This window comes from Rousettus aegyptiacus, unplaced genomic scaffold, assembly GCF_014176215.1.
Source record: "Rousettus aegyptiacus isolate mRouAeg1 unplaced genomic scaffold, mRouAeg1.p scaffold_m13_p_5, whole genome shotgun sequence".
Lineage (NCBI taxonomy): Eukaryota > Metazoa > Chordata > Mammalia > Chiroptera > Pteropodidae > Rousettus > Rousettus aegyptiacus.
In genome coordinates this window covers 75185251-75209027 of record NW_023416308.1, presented here as the reverse complement: position 1 = coordinate 75209027, position 23777 = coordinate 75185251, and the positions used below count along the sequence as shown (strand labels likewise).

The 23777-nt window shown below is 39.1% G+C and overlaps 2 protein-coding genes across 5 annotated transcripts in view; one reads left to right on the top strand and one right to left on the bottom strand.

Moving 5' to 3' along the window:
* Positions 1 to 8708, bottom strand: part of XRRA1 (X-ray radiation resistance associated 1) — a 45600-nt gene extending 36892 nt beyond the window's left edge. The window contains exons 1-3 of one of the 4 annotated variants that reach the window (XM_036221223.1): positions 8392 to 8708; positions 5873 to 5940; positions 3112 to 3209 (exon numbers count right to left, since the gene is read on the bottom strand). In XM_036221223.1, the coding sequence (XP_036077116.1) occupies positions 3112 to 3209; positions 5873 to 5928 (154 nt within the window). In that variant the 5' untranslated portion in view covers positions 5929 to 5940; positions 8392 to 8708. Of the gene's footprint in view, positions 1 to 3111; positions 3210 to 5872; positions 5941 to 8242 lie in introns of all 4 variants that reach the window. The other 3 variants (XM_036221222.1, XM_036221221.1, XM_036221224.1) reach the window with 3 other exon arrangements.
* SPCS2 (signal peptidase complex subunit 2) lies at positions 8705 to 22111 on the top strand. The gene is made up of 5 exons (XM_016161493.2): positions 8705 to 8854; positions 13068 to 13151; positions 13730 to 13890; positions 16088 to 16222; positions 21234 to 22111. Exons 1-5 carry the CDS (start codon positions 8744 to 8746, stop codon positions 21418 to 21420), a joined length of 678 nt encoding a protein of 225 aa, XP_016016979.1. The 5' UTR covers positions 8705 to 8743; the 3' UTR covers positions 21421 to 22111.
* The last annotated feature ends 1666 nt before the right edge of the window (positions 22112 to 23777 follow it).

The window sequence follows — 23777 nt, the reverse complement described above, 5'->3', positions numbered from 1 at the left end:
CTGGCAGACAGAACAGCACATGGCTGTGGAAACCAGCTTGGTGCCTCTGACCACTGGCTCCTTGTCTTCGCAGCCTACCACCCCTGCCAAGAGGGTTTGCCCTGGCTCACTTGATCACTGCTGCCAATCCTGTCTCTTGGATGCAGCTCTTGCCCTATGTCTAAGTGAGTTAGTCCCCATTCCCACTCAGGGCCTAATAGTCCAGGCACTCCATTTCCCAAGGCTACCCCCATCTGGGGCATGGTCCTTTGCTCTATCTCAACAGCCCAGACTCCTGGAGATTCTCATCTTTAGTTGGTGCCAAAACCCCAACACAGCCAGGAAGGAAGGCCCAGAGTGCTTCAGATGAACTTGGGAGGCCGGAAAAGTCGGATCAGAAAAGGTCTTGAGGATCAGAATAAAAAGTCTTGGTTTTAATGGGGCAGGCTTTTAGCAGGAAGAGTGTTCATGGGAAGGGTTTTTCTGCCCTCATAATTTTTCGTTTTGAGATAATTTTAGACTTCCAGAAAAGCTGTAAAAATAGCACAGAATTCCTGTACAGCTTTCACCCAGTTTCCCTAAGACATTAACATCTTATATAATCATAATACAATGACTGAAACCAAGAAATTAACACCGGTGTATTAGTAATTGATCTACAACCCTTTTTTGAATTTTGCCAGTTTTCTCACTAATGTCCTCTTTCTGTGCCAGGGCCCAAGCCAGCAACTCATATTTCATTTAGTTGTCATGTCTCCTTAGTCTCCCCCAATCTGTGACAGTTCTTCAGTGTTTTTTCTTGTGTGATCTTGATACTTTTGAAGAGCACCAATCAATAATTTTGTAAAATGTCCTTTAATTTAAATTTGCTTGATGCTTTCCCATAATTAGATTAAGGCTTTGACATCTGATGAAACTACTACTGAAGTGATGCTGTGCCGTTGTCAGCACATCAGAAGGCACATGATGTTATTTATGTGTTACTACCGCTGATGTTAATTTTGATCACTCAGGTAAGGTGATGTCAGCCTCGTTTCTCTACTCAGAAGTTACTATTTTTCCCTTTGTCATTAATAAATATACTTTGAGACTTCGCAAATATTCTGGTTCTCATCATACTTGGATTCTAGCATCTAATTCTAACATCTGTGATGGTTAATTTTATGTGTAGACTTGGCTCGGCTATGGTAAATAGTATGGTAAGTAAATCTAAATCTAGGCATTGCTGTGAAAGCATTTTGCAGATATGGCTAACATCGGCAATCAGCTGACTTTAAATCAAGGAGACCATTCTCAGTAATGTGCATGGGTTTCACCCAATCAGCTGAAAGACCTTAAAAGCAAAAACTGCCGTTTCCCAGAGGAAAAAGAGCTGCCTGATGCTGCAGCTCTTCCCTAAGTTTTCAGACCATATCCTACAGATTATAGACTTACTAGTCCTCATCATTTTATAAGTAAATTCCTTGAAATATGTTATCTATGTATATGTATACGTATGTTTCTATATCTACACATATACATGTATGTATATGGCAACAGAACCAGTAGGTTATATATATATATATATATGTGTGTGTGTGTGTGTGTGTGTGTGTGTGTGTGTGTGTGTGTGTGTATATATATCCATCCTATTAGTTTTATTTCTCTAGAAACCCCTGACTGATACAGCATCTAAAGACATTTCTTGCCTGTAAAAATTATTATTGTGATGTTTTAATAGTTATTTTCTATTTCCTTCATTCCTTCTACATTAACTGGAATTCTATCATAAGAAAGAGCTATTCCTTCTCCTCCACTGATTGATGTATATAAATATTTATTTATATCATTATGGGCTCGTGGATATTTATTTATTTTACGGTTCACAACCCAATTCTACCTTTATTTTGTTATTCAGATCGTCCCAGTTTTGGCCACTGAGAGCTCCTTTGGGTTGGCACTTACATTTTTTCGACATGCCCTCATCTTTTTTCTGAGCACTTCTTTACTTTCTGGCACCACACGATGCTTCACGCTCAATTTGTACCTTTCCTGCCCCAGCCTTAGAAGCAACTTTTACTCTGAGGAACCCTGACTTCTTTTATTGGAGAATAGGATTTAGACACCCAGATTCCTAGATGCCAGTATGCTCTTCATGACTGAGGTATCATTGCTCTCAGTGGACTAGGAAATACATATATACAAACACACACAGATACACACAGCTATATTTATTTCTTTATCTGTCCCTCTGTGTGTGTGTGAGGGGGTATGGATGTGAAATCATGAGAGCTCGATAGGACGGTTTTAAACAGGTAAGTGGCCAGAGAAGGTCTTTATATGAAAAATGAAATCACTCTAGAGAAGTGGGGAGGACAGACTTGAGGAGAAGATTCTTCCAATATGCCATAAACAGAATGACCAGCAAGTCACTTCATCTGAAGTAAATTAGAGGTACTTCTCCTTTGCTCTACCTTTTCAAAGCAACGAGTCTAATCCAGTGAACCCATACTTCTTTGATAGTATTCCATCTATAGGGCTCTGCTCAGTATATGAGGAGTCCCTGCCCCAGGTGAGTTTTTAACTAGATAAATGTTTGGAAAACTACTTAGTAGCATCAAGTTTAAGCCATTTTATCTAGGAGGTTGACAGAATGTAATTAATCATCAAATAATAAACACAGAGAGGAAGACATCTCACAAGAGGGGATGGGCACTGAGGCTAGAGTAGCTAGACACGTGGAAGAAGTGGGAGGAGAGCTGGGCTTTGTGGGATAGGAAGAGTCTGGATAACTGGAATGAGGGCTGGAAGATTCTGGGCAAATAAAAGCAATGTGAAATGAGAGCACTATGGAATAGGGCATAAATAAAGGAATGGGGTTGTACAAAAGATAAGAGGAGGTTAGACTCTGAAGGTAGAATAGCAGCGAAAAGAGCCAGCAATGAGAAGTCACTGAACAGAAGGGAACACAATGGTTAGATGTGTGTTTTAGAAGGCTCCCTAAGGCTGCTGGAGGAAGATGGACTGGAACGGATGGAATTGGGTGGGGCAGGGAATAGTAGTCAGGGGGCTGGAGAAAGAGAAATGGATGTGAGACATTGTAAAACTGGAGCTGGGGTAAGGCAAAGGTACCAATTTGAGAAGTTACCTGACCTTGCTCTGGCATCCGAAGCAGATTTTTGGCTGGAAAGCAGTTGTTCAGGTAAGGCTTCCCATTATCCAGCTTGTAGATTCCTGAGGAGGCCATTTCCCTGAGAGCCAAGCAAGGAAAATGAGGAAGTATAAGAGTGAGAAGGTACAGTATTGCTCTGTCATTCTAATGTGGCTTGAGAGGCTCCCCAAGACCACCATACAATACATACACTATATCTCTGAGACCCTAGAGGCCCACTGCCTTGCTTCAGAAATGGGCTTGTCCTTTGGAGAGGGGGACAAGGCCCTGGGTTTTTTGTTCAAATCAATCCTAATCCAGTGAAACTTTAGCAAAAGTATCACCTTTAGGCTCAGGCAGAACTGGTTTGAATACTGGCTCTGTCTTTCCTTGCTCTATGAGTGAGAAAGTTACTCTACCCCTCTGAGCCTCAGTTTCCTCTCCTGTAAAATGGGAGTAATAACACCTATCTTAATAGACAGATGAGAGGATCAAGTCAGAAAGGTAGTACCTGGTACATATTAAGGGCTTACTAGGAATGTTTTCTGTTTTAACAGAATTCAGAGGAGAGGGGGCTCACATTTTAGGCAAGATGACAAGCAAATAATGAGATTTTACTTGGATAAACAGGATTTGAAGGATGAACTGAGTTTGCTGATAGAAGGATAAGCATTCTAAACAGGACTGAGGGCATGGTGGCAGGCATGTCTGGCATAGTAAAAAAGGCCACAGGACTGAGGGCATGGTGGCAGGCATGTCTGGCATAGTAAAAAAAGAACTGAACCCAGGAATGAGATGTGTGTTTGGGAGTCTTGGACAATAAGGCTGGATAGGAAGGATAGTGCTAGGCTAGGAGCTCAGGTTTTACTTTGTAAGTGACCGAGAACCATGGATGATATCTGAGCTGGGGAGAGCCAGCTGTGCTTTAAAAAGAGAGGTCTGATAAAAATAATGCTAGGTGAAATGGGATTCCATTAACTGGTCACCGAGTCATTACAATTCCAGCTCAGAAATACTGTTCCAATGCACTTTTCTCTGTCTCTCACCGCTTTTATTAAATTTTCATCCTTCCCCACCTAGAATACTGCAAATCTTCTGACTGGATTCCCACTGAGCATGAAGGCCAAATGCTTGAGCCTGAAGGCCCCTGGAGTCCTATGTTCTAACTTTGAAATTCCAGTCAGTCCTACCCGTCAGGCTCAAAGAATCATTTTTTCTATTCCCAAAACATATAATTGACATTCAGTCTTGCTTGCCTTTGTTCTTGGTGTTCCTTTGACCTAAAATAGCTTTTTCCATCTTGTTCATCTGGTTGATTTCATCCTTTAAGATTTAGCTCAAATGCCGCTTCCTTTGTGAATAAATCTCTAATAAAATATCTAAATTTCTTAAACCTTGAGCTATTAAGAGATTTGAGATTTTTCTTTCAAGGGATCCAGCCACTTCCAAATTTCTTTGGGACAGCTTCAGACAACTTGGAATAGCAGTTGGGAACTGCTTAGGAACTGCTTGTGAACCTATGAGCTTCTGGCCAGTGGAAGGGTGGCCATGGAAAGAATGCCTGGGGACAAATTCAGTAAAAGGAAGGAGTAGAATAGGGAGTTGGGATCAGGTGTCTTGAGAAAATGTTTCCTGGAAGAGACGATTGTGAAAAATAAGGTGGAGCAGTAGGATGGGCAAAACTTTTGGAGACAGGAGGCTTAAATTTGAGTCTAGTTTATACCATTAAGCTAAGTGACCTTGAACAAATCAGTTTATTTCTTTGTGCCTCAGGTTTCTCCTAAGATAAAAACCTGTGCCTTGGAGAATTGTTGTAAGAATTAATTGAGATAATAAAAAGAAAAAAAAAGCTTCTTTAGAGACCCCTTCCACAAAGCCTTCACTGAATCTTTCAGTGGGAAGTAATTGCCGCTGTGGCTAAACTCTGGAGTATTTCTTCTGAATCTCTTTCATGGTAGAGACCTTCCATGTCATAAGATCATTATCAACTGTGAGGGGATTCCTTCAAAAGTGTACGATTCTAGAACCTCTGATTCTAGAAACATGTTCAATTCACCATCTTTCTTTCACCCTTGGAATGCTCATAGGAAACATGCAATAAACATGTGCGAGCCAAATGAAGGATATGATGGTATTCCTAGGGCCCAAGGATTTTTATACATATTTCTAAGCTCCCTAATTAAACTCTAAGCATCTATGATGCTGTTTATCTTTTCATTCCCAGGATCTACACAGCATTTGGAGCATAAAAGATTCCATAATTGTCTGTGAAATAAATGAGTAATACTGATATCTCCATTGGTCCCACACGGGGCATTATGAATTTCCTGATCCTTGACCACCCTGAAAAGGATTGGAGGTCCCTCTTATGTGTCCCTATGATAACCCACACTTCTCCTAGTATAGTGCTTATTGCTTTATTATAATTGTTTGCTCCCCTTACCAACTTCTCACTTGCTATAAGGCCTATGGTAACTTATTTACCTATGTAATCCCAGAGCCTAGCATAGAGCCTAGAACTCACTAAAAATGTGTTGGGAAGATGAATGACTAGACTGATGGATGGGGAAAGATCAATTGTCATTGAATCAATCCATCTTTTAGGAAAACTCTCTTGTGACCAACCACACCTATATGCCAGATAGGTGAATGAATGAATGAATGAATAGATGGCTGGGAAATGTTAGAGATGATCACTGTTGGAGATGGCTCAAGTAACTTACAGAATATAAAGATCTTGCTTCTGGAATGTACAGTACTTACTTGATCTTTAATCTTGGGAAAAGTCCTTTGACTTCCTTTTTTTTTTGTTTCTTCATCTGTTTCTTCACCTGTAAAATAGATATTATACTCCTACTTAGCCTGCCATTCAGAGCTCTTAACCTTTCTCATTAATTATATACTACTGTGACCCTTCTGCTCCAAAATGTGTCTCATCTGGGTCTTGAAAAATGCCATGAAGCTAAAGAGCCCAGAAATAAATTGGTATAGATGTAAAGATAGAGAGAGAAACAGAAAGTGGAACAGAAGAATAATTTCATGACGATGCGGTGGGGCTAGGGTGCTTAAATAAGATGTGAAAATCACAAATCAGTAAGGAAAGAATTGTTTATATAATCATTTACACAAAATAAATTTATGCACAGTAACAGGAGCAAAGACAAAGTTGAAAGATAAGACGCAATCTGGGAAAAGATATTGGTTATGCATATAACAGAATAAATAAATCAGATTCCGGTTCGTGGGGGACAAACAGACCTGCACACAACTAACTATAGAAATTGCAGTTCCCTATGAGGAATACTAGGTAAGAAGGTGTGGATTCACAACTAATGGTTACATTGTCTAGAAAGTAATCCTAGGAGAAGAATGAACTTTATCTATATGGTGGAAAAAACAAAGTCCAAGATCCAGACTTAGAGGATGCCTAATTAGCTTCAGCTTCCTCTGGTCTCTATCTCAAACTTGAAGCAGTTAATCTCAATCCACCTGTAGTGCCTCTGAGCTCCAAACACACACACACACACACACACACACACACACACACACACAGAGTAATGCATACATATTTGTCCCATTCCTTTGACCTATCCACTTCTGCCCCTCTTCTTTGTGTGGTGCATGCAAACAGTTTTCCTGTACATCCCCTCCTCAGGTTGACCCTTCTCTGTTCTACTGCCTCAGGCCCACCTCTTAATGGAGGCACTCTACCCTACTATATTATAATGGTCTGCTTACCTGTCTGTTCCCCACTCCAAACACTCCACCACCCAACCTCAGGTTGTGAGCCTCTCTAAGGCCAGGCCTCTCTAAGGCCAGCCTCTCTAAGGCCAGCACCTCAAAAAGCCCATTGAAGAGACTCAGTAACGTTTACTGAACTGAACCACAAACACAATGCTATGGAGCACTTCATTATGTCTGCAAAGAAAGATCAGGAAAGGTGTCATAGAGCAGAGGACAGTAGAGCTGTATCCTAAAAAACATGAAGTTATAAAAGATGAGCAATAACAAAAAGCTACTGAGTGGGCTTCTGAGTGGGTTGCTTCAAAGAGGTGAAGAAATCTCATCTAACATTATGTATCGAATGTTAGCTTTGCTGAGACAGGTATTTTGTCAGTTTTGTTCAGGGAAATATCCCCAGTGACTAGAACACTGACTGCTACATAGTAAGCACTCAAATATTTGTTCAATCATTTGGTCACTTATGAGGGATTTATGAGGATAAAAAAACATGTGATGCAATATAATAGAGCATAGTATAGTACAATCGTGTTATGTGATAACTCTAGGTCACTAGAGTAGGAGTTCCATGACAGTAGGAAATAGGTCTGTCTTGGTCTCTCTGTATCCCTCAGACAGTTCCAGGCAATGTTGGTGCTCAAATTTTTTTGCGGGGAAAAGAGTGAATTAATAAAAATCTAGAATACAATTACATCCTGAAACTGTAAAAGCATAGCAACAGAGGGAACATACCACAAGTTTTGATGTTAAAAAAAACCTGGATTCTAAACCAGGTTCTGATACATGCTATCTGGCCTTTGATAAATTTCTTATTTTTCCAACTGAACAGGGCTTTTAAAGGACTGAATGAGTGGATGGACATAAAGAAGATGTGTTATCCACACAGATATATATACTCATTCACAGTGGAGTATTATTCAGCAATAAAAAAAAATGAAATCTTGCCATTTGTGACAACATGGATGGACCTAGAGGGTATTATGCTAAGTGAAATGTCAGAGAACGACAAATGCAGTTTGATTTCACTTACACGTGGAATCTAAAAAACAAAACGAGAAACAAAATAAAACAAAAACTCATTGAAACAGATCAAACTGATAGGCGTCAGAGAGGAGGGGGATGAGGAGATGGGTGAAAAATGAGAATATAGTCAATACTGTGATAAGTTTACAACGTGACAGATGATAGTGTGATCACACTGTAGAGTATATAAATATTGAATCATTATACTATACACCTGAAACTAGTATGATATTGTATACCAGCTATACTTACATATAATAAATCAATAAATACATACATACATACATACATATATGCACATAGGATACTGCCTGGCAGACAGTAGGCGCTTAGTGAATGAATTCGCTATAACAGGAAAACATTACTAACGGTTAAGCTGACAGTCACCAGAGACTAATCCGTAGGTGCTGTAACAGGGCTAGAGATGGATGGAGAACAGCTCCGGCCATCCCTTTGGAACCTACAGCTGAGGCAGGGGAGACTCTAACCCCTCACGCAAACTAAGTTTCCAGCCCCACCTGCCTCCGGCGTCGTTTCCGCCTCCGGGGTGCCCGCAAGGGCAACGTCCCAGTCAAGCGGGATACGCGCCTGCGAGCCTCCCGGGGATCTTGGAGCCGCTCCACGGTGGCGCTTGCCACTACCTTCTCCACCCCTTAGTAACCGCGACGCGGCGGCTAGCCGTGTAGGCAGCAACCGGCGGCCGGAGCCTCTAACTACTACAAATCCCGGCAAGCCCCGCGGCCACTTCTGCGGGCAACCTCGCTTCAGCAAGCCGCGAACTACGAATCCCGATTGACTCCGCGCGGCGCGTCACGCATCAGCTTCAGCCAATCGGCTTCAGACAAGTAAGGAGACGCAGATGCAGAAAAGATGGCGGCGTCGGCTGCACAGGGCGGGAGAAGTGGTGGCGGAGGCAGTAGCGGGGCTGGCGGTGGCTCCAGCTGCGGGACAGGCAGTGGTCGCAGCGGTTTGTTGGATAAGGTGAGAGGCAGGTCCTTGGGGACAGTCGAGGCCTGGAGAGCCCGGCGGGTGCGAACACCTTCCCATCCCCGTCCCTCTTTTCTTCTGCGGCTTCTCGGGGGAGTCCTGGTGTGGCTCACTATGGGAACTTTACGGGCACTTGTAGACCGCTCTCTCCACACCTCAAATCCAGGTACTTCCCTCTTTAGTTCCTTCTCGGAAGTGTACCTGTTCCTTCGTGCTGGCCGCCACAGCTTCTTAGGATAACTTGATGATTCCTACATTTCAACGCGGCTGTCGATTTTCTTTGGTGCTGGGGACTACTGTTGATGGGGCCCATTTCACCTACGGGGAAAACAAACCCGAAGGAATGAAAGCAGCTGCTCGAAGTTAACAGCCGCTACTTCCCAGCGCGACCACTTACCTTGCGTGTCGGTACAGATTCCACACTGCTCCTTGGCCTTTTGCTTACTGAGGTTTCTAGGCGTTTTATCACTATACCCGGACACTGAACTTAAGTTTAAGTATTGGCTTCTCCTACTAGGCTGACAGAAAGGCTTTACAATTTATCTCCCCCCCCCCGCCCCTCTCCACCGTCCCCTGCCCTCATTTGCTCCTTGCTCATGCTTCTTACCCCCTCTGCCCATCTCTCTCTCTCTCTCTCTCTCTCTCTCTCTCTCTCTCTCTCTCTCTCTCTCTCCCCACCCCCTCTCCCTCTCCCTCTCCCTCCCCCCCCTGCTCCCCTCCGCCTCTATTTCTCTCCCCTCTCCCCCTCCCCCTTGTCCTAGCAACAAGGGCTAGAGAGAGAAAAAATGGAAAACTCTGCCCCTTCCTTGGCTCCTCTTGTCCTATGCATAGCATCTTGGAAGAAACCATTGCATGGAGATCTGGGTCCTAGTACTGGTTCTGCCTCTACTTAGCAATGTGACCTTGAAACGTTCTTGTTCTCGCTATGTTTCCTCATTTCTGAAATGAGGTATTTAGTCTTAATGTACCCTAAGGTCCCTTCCAATTCTCTCATTGTAGGGCCCTGGGCTAGTTTGATGAGAAATATTAAATTTGGGGGTCTTTAATGTAGTAAATAGGATTTTTTATTTTATTTGACTACAGTTTGCAGACTTCCCTGTGCCTAACACATGGTAGGTGTTTAAAAATGAATACATGATCATATTGAGAGTTTCAGATCCAGATCTTCTCTTTTTGGGTGTCATTGGTTTTGAGTTACATGGTTCTCACATTCTTAATCCCTTTTAAGAGACAGGAACATATTCTAGGGTTTGGGATGGTAAATGTAAGAGTATTGGGAATTGATGGTCATTTTCAAACACAAATCCTGTCTTCTTGTTGGGTGAGTACCTCACAGCCTTTGCTCATCTTATCCCATTGACTGCTTTTGCTTTTTCCCTCCCTCTGTTTGGATCATCAGCAGCAAACATTAAGCATCATTCTGCTAAGGTAGTTATTACTGAAAACTAGATGGCATCATTGTGTTATTGAAAAAACCTGGATTTGGGGATCATAAGATTTGGATTTTGACATAACTGTGCTACTTTCAAGCTGTATGAAGACTTAATTAACCTCACTAAGCTTCCCTTCATCTGAAAAGTTATAGTCTTTGGGAGAATCAAATGAGATGATATACATGAATGATCTCTGTAACATATAGTGTCAAATATGAATGTGTGGTGACAGAGAAATCAAGAATCCTGCTGTCAGAAAGTACTCAGTATTGCAGAGTATAGGGCATGGGGTACCCAAAATATTAAACATACAAGTATTTGGTGTGTTTGTGTACTTTTTACAGAAGTTTAAATGAGAGAGAAAATGATCCCTGAGATCCACTTGATAAGGGGTTGGGGGCCCCAGGGGATGACCTTATGTATGAGAGTGGAGCTAGGACCTTTTAGGGGAGAGAGAGAGAGAACGTATACACCAGTTAAGAATGTCCTTGAGCTAAGGTACACAGGTGTCTGATGTTTCTCAGGTAGTAAGTTGACTGGCTGGTTCTCTAAGAGATCTGTAATGACAAAATTGAGGAGGGCATGAATTTCTTGAAGTAGTATTAAGAAGCTCTTAAAAGTTTTTGAAACTTAAATGCCTTAAGAAAAGTATTCAGATAGTTTAGAGAGGTAGAAATTAAAAGCCTTCTAATAAATCCTTATACCATATGAATGTATAGGTTTTAATATAAAGACAAGTTTGAGTTCAGTTGCAGGATGTTAAAAGCTACATGGCCTTGGATAAGTTACTGGATATTACTGAACTTAAATTTTTTATATAAACAATGTGGAAGCCCATATATACATATTATATTGTATAATATTGGTAAATGTTCTTTGTGAAGAGCTATAAAAATGAAATGACAAGGTGATGAGAACTCCCAACTGGAATAGCAAAATAGATAAAAAAAAAAAAAAAAAGGCCTCACAAAGGAACACTTGGCAGGATTAATCAAAAAGTGAGGTAGAAAACAAGAGTTGTTAGGTACTTTTTCCTCAAAAACTTCATTCTGCCTTACATTGAGTTGTTCCCCTTCTGAATTCTCTAGCATTTATGGCACATGAAATTAAGCTGCCACTTAATGTGACATACTGTCTTGTATTGTTATACCAATTTGTCCAGTTTCCCACAAGAGATTCTTATAGTTCTCTATAGTAATTAACAGAATAAGTATTTGCAGTATTGAATTTAGCAGAGAAAAAACTTCAGATCTGCCACCTCTGTCTTCAGAAACAGCCTTAGAAAGAGTGTCTCTACTTGTATGGAAACAGTGCTGTGGAAGAGAATATGAGGGGGAAATGTGTTTTTCAGTGGAGCAGAATCGGAATGAATAGAGCTTTTGCTCTGTGGGAAGAGGCTGCTACCTTACAATCTCTTTAACTTGATTTGCCTTGATTTTGTAGAAGGTTTTTAATTTTATTTCCTACAGCTGTAGTTTCACTTTCCATAAAGAAATGAATACAGATGCAAATATGCTTATGTCTTTCTCTAAGCAGATGTGAATTTTTGCTCCTATGAAACTGACTTTAAGAATAAAGCATTTCTAGTTTCCTGATCTTAAAAATGGGTATGTAAATATAATCTTCTAGCCTTCATCGCAGAATAACTTAGATCATTACAGTAAGTTATTTTGCTCTACATAGCAGGCTATAAAGAAAAATTGCTTTCTTAATTTGTTTTGGCTATTAAAATTTATATGTGATAATAAACCATGCTTTACAGAAACTATACCCAAATCCTTTTAACCTTGTACCTGGATCTCTGTCTTTTGGTTGAGCATTCGTTGGCAGTTAAAATTGTTTGGGCTATTAAAATGTATTAAATCATGCTTTCTAGAAGCTGTATTCAGAGCAACCATGTGTCCATAGAAGGTCATGTATCCTCTTTTACTCTCAGTGATGGTATCTTAGCTTGCCTGACTTCTGAGTGGTATGCCTGTAGTTTTATGGCATTAGTATGGCGGGGAGGTGGGGGTGGGGGGGGGAGTGGAGAGAGAGGAGAGGCCAGAGGGGAGAGAGGGAGAAGGGGAGAGAGAGAAAAGTGTGTGTGGGGGGGGGAGCGGGGGGGGGGAATCCAAGGTGCTAAATCGTCTTCTGTAGGTATTATATCATTTTGAACTTGTGCCAATAATGTGTGAGAGAATCACTTGCCTCAAACCAGGGAAATTGAAATAGGGTTTGTCCAAAGTCATATAACTCATTGGCAGTATAACTTGATTTTTAATTCAAAATGTTCTTTCCAGTAGACTACATTGGATTTGCTGTTTTCCTTAGTTAACACATGTTGGTAAAACATAAAAGTTGTTAACTGACAGATGTATTAAAGGAGACCATCTTCATTTTGTTACTGTTTGAAAGTCCATGGATGTATATTTTCTGAGTTTCGTGGTCACAGAATGAAAAGGATGACCAAGCGGAGTTCTTTTCTATACTCACATTTAGGCAGAACAGTGATGGGATATGTGCGTTCACACTGTAGTCTCTGTAGCCCATGTAACTGTTCTGGTTTTGGACTTGTAGATTTTGACTCTTCACCATGGAGACTGGCAACATCTTATGAGTACTATCTGATTCTATGACCCTAGTTTCATTCACGTTCATTTTTATTTTATCTTTAAGTTTTTCAACATCATAAGATGAATATTACTGATACTTAAGGATGCTCTTAAGGAAGTAGTTCATTTTACTTTCAGTAAGATGCTGTGTCTCTTGATGCACAACTTTTTGTTTTACAGTGGAAGATTGATGATAAGCCTGTAAAAATTGACAAATGGGATGGATCAGCTGTGAAAAATTCTTTGGATGATTCTGCCAAAAAGGTACTTTCTTGAAGTGGGCGTCTGTTAGCATGTGTACAACTGACAGCCCATATGCAGGATCTTTTTCTTCTGTGATTTGGAATGACCCTAGCTTTCTATGTTAGGAATTAAGCCAGAAAGCAGTTTCTAAAATCCTTACAGTGTATATAGGTTAACACATGTTAAAATATAAATGTTAGCTACCTCAAACTCCTCAAATTCTTTTAACGTTTGAATGCCTAAAAGCTAGTAATCTGTTTTTTCGAGGTTAATTAGCCTGGAGCCAAGAAGGTTGAGAGTATATAAGATATTTATCCATAATTGGTCATCTCTCCATTTAAAAGAAGAAAAGAACATTTTAGCTTCATCCTTAGGAAAAAGTTGAGGATTAAAAATAAATGTATGAGGAGTTGATGAACTTTTTCTCTGGAATCCATTGTAAATAATTTGAGTCTTTTTTTTTTTTTTTGCTTGGAATGGCAAAAAACTACTTGGTAATTTATATGATTCTTAATATGACTTTTATCATGGAAATTAAGAATACAAGCAGATTCTAGGTAGGAATCATTCCTATTAGCTTGATTTCTTCTTCTCACTAGGTACTTCTGGAAAAATACAAGTACGTGGAGAATTTTGGTCTAATTGACGGTCGCCTCACCATCTGTACTATCTCCTGTTTCTTTGCCATTGTGGCTTTGATTTGGGATTATATGCACCCCTTTCCAGAGTCCAAGCCTGTTTTGGCTTTGTGTGTCATATCATATCCTTTATTTTTGCTCAGGTTTGTTTTCTAGTGACTGTTTTCAAACTTCTACTGATATTCCTCCCTGCTCCTTACAAAAAACAAACTTTGATCTTGGAGCCTACTCATGTTAGAATTTAACATTATCAGCTGTGGGTATCTGTAAATTTATGTAGTAATTATCTTTGATAGTTTAGATTTAATATAGTTATTTGATCTTTAATTCTATTTAGTTATTATAGAGGTTATTATAATACAAGTGTGAGCACCTGGTAGCAAAACGCAGTAATAGTGACAACCAGCTCTTATTTCTAGTCTAGAGCTTCTCTCATTAGACCAGGTTGTTTCAAGTCACTCTCTAGAATATTAGGAAAGGATCAGATTTTGAAGGTTCAGATCCGTCAGGTTTCCTTGAAGCTGAGGGGCTGAACTAGGAGTTACTGAGCATGAAGTGTAGGTGTGGCTTGTGTAACAGTGGAAATAACCTATTCTGGAGCTAGAGAACCTGGGTTTGCAATCAAACTGTTTTGTGATCTCATGCTAATAAGAACTTTTTTGAGACTATTTGAATGCTACTCTTTTATAAACATGGGCAATACACACTCATAATTATCATAAAGATTAAATGAGATACTCTGTAATGTGTTTGGTATGTAATCAGCTCCAAAATGTTTTCTTTATGATAAATGTAGAATCATGTTCATTACCTGCCCAGTTTGATTATGTCTCAAAAAGCCGAATACATAGGACTTTTATTATAGCATTACTATTATTACAAAAGTAATACATGTTTATAGTGACAGTTTTCTTGTGATTCCCACTCATACCTCCCCCAAGTCAATCTGTACATACTATATTTTTCTTTTTAACTTAAATATATCGGGTCTCTTTTCATATTAGTATGTACAGGTCTACCTCATTCTTGTAGCCACATAGTATTATCGAGGGTGTACTATGTGCTATTACTGTAGTAGCTCTTTAAAACAAATCATTTTGGTAAGCAGTTTACTTTTCTTAATATTGTCACTACCTGAAATATTCCTAAAAACTCCACTTTGGGGATTTTTCTTCAAAGGCAGTTAGCAAGCCATTTAATAAAGCTGGTCCTGATCAAAAATGATATTACCCAAATTGATCTCAAATCATAGTCCCCATGCTTGGCATCTATAAATCATCCCAGTATGAATTTTTTTAACTATAAGGCAATTCAAAAGAACATGACATGGGTTCTAGAGACAGTTTCCAAAGGAGTTCTAAAGAAGTTTGAAGACAGAGAGCAACGTCATTACAAAATATAGTCTCCCAAGAGAACTTCCTTGATGGAATTTCATTCGTTTGATCATATTTGTTTTAAACAAAAGATTTTGCCATTTTTATAATCATGTCAGTTTATGTATACTGTTAATGATTATTATGTCTTCTGTGTGCTAGACACTTTAAATATATATACATACATAAATATATATACATAAATAAAATTTCAGGACAATTCTATAAAGTCAGTATTATCCCCATTTTAGAGATGACGATTAAGCCTTGGAGAAGGAAGTAATTTGTCAAGGTTACATTTGTTAAAAGCCAGAATTCAAATCTAAGACTGCCTTACTCCAAAGCCCATACACTTTGCACTATACTTTCCTGCCTCTCACTTTCATAAAATTTAAATTATACAATATACACAAAGCTCTTATGGCAGTTTCTAACAGATGGTAGATTCTCAAATATGGTAGTTAATACTGTCAAAAACAATATAATAAGCCTATATATATATATATAGGGAGTAATTGTTCTTATAGAAAACTAATTTGGTCAGTTTAAATGACCCTCAAAATTGGTTGAACATGGTCAAGTACACTATGGTTATTTTGTATTTTATAGAGAAATAAGCATAAGTCTTGACAAACTAGTTAACAGGTTCTTCTTATACACATTATCCTTGAACAGAAAAGGTGAGAGCTGGTTATAGAGGTTATTATAATACAAGTGTGAGTACCTTTTCTATTTTTTCCTTTTGAGATGTTTTTTTGACTACTAACCAGAGAGTTTTGCTTCTCTTGGTACATAAACATAAGGTTAAAAATGAAATAGCTCAATTTTCAGTGTTTGTGCAACAAAGCAAAACTCTTCTTTAGTAATTTTTGTAGCCCTTACTAGTCATTCGTGTTATCTCTCTTTTGTGTATGTTTGTGTGCTTTCTCCTTAACTTTATTTGAACTTATTTTGTGATGATGGGGATCCTGACCATTTATACCTCATATAAAGAGAAAAGCATCTTTCTCGTGGCCCACAGGAAAGATCCTACAGGGATGGATCCTGATGATATTTGGCAACTGTCCTCCAGTCTCAAAAGGTATGTCTACCCTCACAGATTCTAAAATCCTGGTGTTGGATTTTCCCTGGGTGTTTGAGTCATCAACAACAGACTATTGTATACCTGCTCTATGCAGATCATAGTGCTAGTCATGTAAAATGAAGAAAGGGGTATGAATATTCTAGAAAGTTTTTCCCAGCATTGGAGTTCCGAGATTGCATTATCACAGATGTGCTCGGGATAAACTCTGGGAGAAAGTACTTTGGCGGAAGAATGAAGAGTGATTTTCTTTTTCCTTGTGGCTGATTAACTAAGTCAGTGCAGAACTATAAAGGTCAAAGGTGTGATGTCAAGAATATCTGAAGCAATTTCCCAGGTAACTCAGAGAAGCACAGTTTAATCGGTTTCTGACCAGCAGTGGGTATATTTTTGTACAGCTGACACCTGATGTCTTCCTACATATCTGGAACAGGGTTCAAATTCCAGCTCATCTCTTTCCAGCTGTGTAACTTTTGTTAGACCATGTAAACTATTTGAGCTTTAGCAGGGCCAAAAATGACTTATAGAGTTGTTGGGAAGATGAGATACTAGTTACAATAATAGCAGATTTCTTTTGTGTATACAGTGGGTATTGTGCCCAAGTGCATTATCTCACAATGAACCTTAGAACAACTTATTTTATAAATAGGAATACAGACCCATTGGTTCTTCCAGGGTTATACAACTCCAGACTGAATTCTAGTAGGTATTCTAGTCACTCCTGAGCCTAAGATTCATGCTCTTAGTCATGCTCTTAGACACTTGGTACAGTTCCTATCATATAGTGGGCTTTCAAATTATAAATACCATTATTCATATATGTGAAGGTAAGTATAGCATCAATGCCAAAAAGCCTCTCATTACCAGCTTATGGAGATGACTGTCAGGAGGAGCAGACCTTCATTCTGATGTTACAGCTGAGTTCTTACCTTGTCCTGGCAAGGCTCCTAGTTGCCCTTTTGGGTCAGCCATCCTAAATCTACCTGCTGTTCTAGGCCACTGAAACAGAGTTGCAGAATTCTAGATGTTTACTCCATCTTGATTTCATTAATTTTATTCTGACATGTGGTTTTTAAACACCTTATTGAAATATAATTTGCATACTATAGAGTTTACCCATTTAAAGTATACATTTCAGTGGTTTCTAGTGTATTTACATATATTTGCAACCTTCACCACAGTCAGCTTTAGAACGTTTTCATCACCTCAGAAAGCAAGCCTGTACCCTTTAGCTATCATCTCCCTGTCCTCTATTCTCCATAACCATAAGTAACTACTAATCTACTTTCTGTCTCTGTAGATTTCCCTGTTCTGGATATTTCATGTGAATCATATATATGATTTTTTGTGACAGGGTTCTTTCACTTAGCATGTTTTCATACCACATTTTGCTTGTTCTTTTATTAGTTTCTGGACATTCGAGTTGTTTCCACCTTTTGGCTATTATGAATAATGCTGCTATAAACATTTGTGTACAGGTTTTTGTGTGGACATATATTTTCATTTCTCAGGTAATGTATGAAGGAGAGGAATTGCTGGGTCTTATAGTAACTCTTTTTGAATGATGAATTGCCAGATTATTTTCCAAAACAGCTGCACCATTTTACAATCCCACTAGCAGTGTATGAGTGTCTGATTTTTCCACATTCCCTGCTGATTTTTACCAACTGCCATATTGTTGATGCCTGTGGAGAGGAAATATGCCACCCTCTGTTGCTTCTGATTGCAATTAAATACAGACCCACTTCTCTTTCCTTGAAGAAAGCTCCTGGTTTATGGGTACTCTTTAACGTAGGTCTTTTCAGAAGCCTTGGTGCTTCAATATCCAAGTATATTATTATCCCAATACTCTGGCCTTTCAGTTTTACTTCTCTTTTCTGATTCTCTTGTTTTCTACCATGTCTTAAACACTATTTCCCTGGATATACCCTAGACCTTGCTATTACTGATAACTAATTACCTTCAATAGTTTCAGTGTTAAGTATCCCGCTCTTTGACCATTGCTTCCTATTTTTTCTAGTTTATCTCTTACTTTTCTTGTCCTAGCAATTCTTCAGCCCCCTTGGCATCTGTAATCCATCGAGCCTACCACCTTTTCACTGTCCTACCCCTCACTTCCTCCTTACCTAGCTTAGATTCCATGGCATTTCTATAGTCCAGTTACTCTCAGTGTTCTAGAGAGTCTTTCATCTCTTCTATCCTCAAACCTCTTCCCCTCCTCTCCCACCTTTACTCTCTGCTTCTTTTATAGATGAGAAGATAGAAGCAGTCAGAACTCTTGTATTATTACCTCTATAGAGTGCTCATTGTATTCTGCCTTCTTTCTAAGTTCCTCTTGAAAGTCTCTTCTCCAGTTGTCCATTAGATTCTTATCTCTTTTTATTTACTTGATGTTTCTGCTTCTGCTGGGTTGTTCTTTCTGGCATACAAACATGCTGTAATTTCTCCCATCCAACTAAAAAAAGTTATTTTCTTTCTCCATATTCTCCTCGCATGATCTTCTCATTTCTCTGTTCCCCTTTTCTTCTCCCAGGTCTCTCGCATCTGCTCTCCACTTCTCTCTCCTCATCGTGCTTAACCTACCAGCAGCATTTGACACAGTGGATCACTCTGTCATTGTTACACTTTTCTTCTTGTTAACTAGGCTTCTAGGATACCATAATTTATTTCCAATTTTCTCCTTACCTTAATGTCTGTTCCTTAGTCTCCTTTGTGATTCTTCATTATACCCTTTCTCTGAATTTGAAATGCCACTTGTGCTTGTTCCTAGCATCTCTTCTTTATATTCACTCACTAGGTGTAATCTTATCTCGACCTCAAGACTTCAAATACCATCTATATGGTGAAGATCTCTAAATCTGTATTTTCATCCTAGACCTCTACTCTGAACTTCAGATATATCCCACCTTTCTGACATTGGCTCCTAATGAGCATCTCAAAATTAATACATCCAGAACTTAACTCTGCTATCCCTCATTTAAACCTGCTTTCCCCCCAGTTTTCTGCATCTCAATAAATGGCAACTCCCTCTTCTAATTACGCTAGTCAGAACTCTATAATTATTTTGACACCTTTCTCTCAGTCTTCTCAGCAATCTGTCAGCAAATCTGTCAGCTCTACCTTCTAAGTATATTCAGTCTGACCACTTACCATCTCCACTGCTACCATCATTTCACAATTAGGTTACTGTAATAATGTCCTAATAGACACCTGCCCCTGCTCTCCCTGCCCATAGTCTATTCCCAGTACAGTAGGCAGAGTGATCCTGTTAAAACATTAGGGCAAATCAACCCAATCTTCTGTTTAAAACCCTCAGAGAAAAAAACTGAAATCATAAGCATAGCTTAGAAATCCATACCAATCCTCTCCACCCCACACACTTATGCATACACACCCTGCATTGCCTATGGCTCTTAGCCCCTTCTACTCCATTTGTTCTCATTGGCATTTTTCCTGTTCTTCATACGTTCCAGGCATGTTCTTGCTTTAGGACCTTTGCATTTGTTGTTTCCTCTGCCTAGAATATTCTTTTTCCAAATAGCTTGTTCTCTCATCTTCTTTGGGGCTCAAACATCAGCTTAGTGAAGGCTTTCCTGCCTACCATATTTAAAAGAAACATTGTATTTTTTATTTTATTGTTGGTTTCCTTATCCAAGAAGTCCCAAAAGGCAGATATTTGTCTTTTATGTTCACTGCTATATATTCTTAGCATCTAAAACTGCCTGACATGCATAATTGGGGTTGAATAAAATATTGAATTAATGAATAACTATTTCTAAAATGCATCAGGTCACAATTCATCAGATCATGTCCTGCCATCAAAGCCGTTGGGTCCAGATGTTTAAATATTACTGAGATATCAGTTAGCAGTAATTGAGAAGAATTTTTGAGGTGTTGAAAATAGTTCAAGGACCTTCATCTTAGCTAGCCATCCAGGTTGGGAGTAACCGGCTAGATAACAGTTTATTGAGCTATGATTTTTTTCAGCACTTGTTAATGATAGGCACTATTTAACCATGACAGTGATCCTGAATGGTAGATAGTAGTTTTCCTATTTTAAATATGCATAAACAGATGCAAGCAATTTCTTCCTCTAAAGGTAATACCAGCCTGAAATCCACTTAATATGCCCTAATTAAATGGAGGCAGAAACAGGTAGGGGTTGGGGGAGGAATGTTAGCATGCCAGAGGCTGATGTCATAAACCCTCTTGAATGGATGGAGATAGTAAAGGCCTCATGATACCCTAAGGTGTAGCTAAAGAATCTGTAGTTCGTGCAGTAAAAGACATTCCTGGCCTGGGAACAAGGTAGAACTTAGAGCTAGATTGGTTACAGGGTGTAAGAACTGAGCAACCTGGAATTGGGGAACATCTGTGAAAACTAGGGTTCTTCATTTATTCATAAAAATTTGATTGCTTACCAATTGTCAAGCTAAGAATAGAAAACAAGACAAAAATCCTTGCCCTAAAGCATCCCTGAGTCCAGTGAAGAATACAAATAAACATTTCAATAGGTAATTTCACTAACAGCAACGAGCCTGTCTTTAGACCTGGCACATGATTGGCACTCATTCAACTATTGATGGATGATGCTGTGGAAGACAAAAGGAGAGAGATCCGACCCAGTTTGGGAGTGTTTGGGAAGTCTTTCCCAGAGAAGTTTATTTCCAAATTAGTATTAACAAGTGGGAACTAGTCAGTTGAGACTGAGAAAAGTGTCTACTAGAAAGATTCTTCTAACATAACAAATATGAGGTCCAGAGGTGAGAGAAGATGGTCCATATGGCTTTACAGTCTATGACAAGATAAGAGACATCTACACTAATTAAATCAGGGAAGATATGGCAATACCTATGAATCAGAACTTATATCTTGAAGGCAGGAACCCCTGCTGTTTGTTTCAAAAGGACAAATCTGTGTAGGCATCTCAGCCCTGTTCTTCAAAAACATTTGGTGCTTATTGTTACTGGTTGAATCTCTGTTTGGTTTTTGATTTATTATCTTTGCTTAGGTTCGATGACAAATACACTCTGAAGCTGACCTTCATCAGCGGGAGAACAAAGCAGCAGCGGGAAGCTGAGTTCACCAAGTCCATTGCTAAGTTTTTTGACCACAGCGGGACACTGGTCATGGATGCATATGAGCCTGAAATATCCAGGCTCCATGACAGTCTCGCCACAGAAAGAAAAATAAAATAACCAGTTCTAAAAGCGGCCATCTTTCTGCAGGATCATGTGGAATCACGGGGTGAGGGAGAAAGTATCAGAGAACTTAAACTGGATAAAATAAGAAATGTTAAAAATGTCCCTGTTTTGTCCTGAAATTTTAGCCCATTCTGGGTAACTAGGATTTTTTAGCTCAGATACAAGAAATTGTAGCTCTGATATCTAGCTGTAGCCTCCTAAGTCTGCTAATTGCGTTGATTTGCTTTTCTGGAAAAGCAGTTTTGCTAAAAGCCGTACAGACTTTCTCCTTCATGTCTAGCAGTACTTAATGTAGTAAAGCTTTGTGCCATGCAACATCCGAAGACTCAGTTTTTAAAATTGCTAATCTGTTGCCGCCTTTATTATGTTAATTCCTGTTTTAACAGCTGTCTCCCTTAATTCAGGATACAACTTCTTGTGTACAACATCTTCACACACCATTTTTTATGCGTGTGTATATATATGATTTGGAGAGAACTGGGGCGAAAAACAGCTTTTTAATTTGTTTAAAACAGACCTGTCTGTTACATTTTGTGCTCTTAACCAATTAAAGAAGCCAATGACGTTTTTAGTTTTATATTGTCTATGTTTTCACTAGTATATCCCTGTTGATTTGTTTGTGTCCTTTATGAACTGCCATTTTCTAAAATTTTTTTCAATAAAAGGAAAGATGTGAAAAAGCGGAGTTTTTGATGGATAGTTTTGATTGAAGGAACAGAGCAGCAAGTGTTAACAGTCTTACTCTACTATAGGTTCTTTTTGTTTCTAGGCTGTTTTACTGGTCAAAGGCTCCTGAGGACCTGAAGGTGAGGAATTGCTAGGTTTCCAGTGATAATAATAATAATGACGTTTAGTACTTTGTGTCAGGTAGTGTTCTAAGTACTTTACATGTATTAACTAACTAATGTTCGCAAGAATCCTGAGAAGTAGGTACTATTATTATCCTAAAAAGTAGGTACTATTACTATCCCCATTTTATAGCTTGTGGGAACTGAGGCACAAAAATTGAATAATTTGTCACACAGCTAGTGATAGAACTGTGATTTAAACCTGGATAATCTAGCTCCAAAAGTGTGAGCAGCATCTCTTCTAGTATTTTCCCACTGTGGTCAGAGATCCTGTGACCAATAGGAATATTGTCCCTCTATCCTTACAAAAGTATGATTCTAGTTCAACCTAGTACCTTTTTAAACCATATTCAGCTTCTAAAAAATCACACTTATCACATTTTCTCTGACTTGGGAATGGTGCCCTCTCTACCGCCACATAGTGGTGGATTGCGCAACATTATTGGATGGGAGTCGAAGCCTTGGATTTTATATTCTTTATTCCTGTCAACCTTGGGTAAGTCATGTAATTCTCAGAGCTAGTCTTCTCACCTCCACTTTTAGGTGATAATTCTATTCTATTAGCTATTCGAAGCTTTTGAAAGTGTGAAATTGGATAATCGTATTTTTACAATGAAGGAATGACTTAGATACAGAGGTCCCAAGGCTTGTGGATGTAGATAGGGAATAATCCTCTCCACAATGACTCCTTGGAGTCTTTTCACACCAGGTGTACTTCTTCTTCTTTTTTTTTTTTTAAACATACTTGCATTTTCATTTTCATTTTTTTTTAACGGATTATGTTGAAATATGGTCTGTAGTTTATCTTAATATTTTTTAGGTACTTGTCAGTATGTATAGGTCAAACTCATTTTTAATAACTGCATAACATTCTGTAGTAGACATGGCTTTAATTTTATTCTTTCCCTGGTGACGGATATATATGTTGTTTGTTTCTAGCTTTTCACTATCCCAATGGAGAAGTGGGATAAAAGGAGAAAAAAGGTTTTCAAGTGAGAGACAAGAGGTCTAGGTTCTTTCTAGCTTTATTCTAATTTGTGATCTTGGGTAAAGCTCATCCTCTAAATGTCTGAAACTATCAAAGAGGTTTTAGATAATGTGTTCTTGTGAGATTATGAAGGCTCTTTACCCTCCAGAAATGCCTGCATACAAAACATTCCTTGTGATTATAAAGAATATGAGTGCTATAATCTTTTTAAGTCTGCCCATAAAATGCACTTAGAGATTTCCTCAGTAGCATAGATCTCTTAAAGTTTTTCCATGATGCCACACACCAGTAGGGGCAGTATCAATTTGCTGAAAAAGTGAGTTAGCAGCCCTGTGTTGCACTTGGTCATCTGCCACTATGCCAAACCCCACACTCTTAGTGTTTTAGGACAGTTTCTCATCACAAACAGGCTTACGCCTCACCATGGGTGCAGTTTGTGAGGCTTGCAGAGTGCTTCTGGCTGGCTTTTGACATCTGTGTCGACTGAGTAGTTCCTTCTATCCCATTTTGGCTCT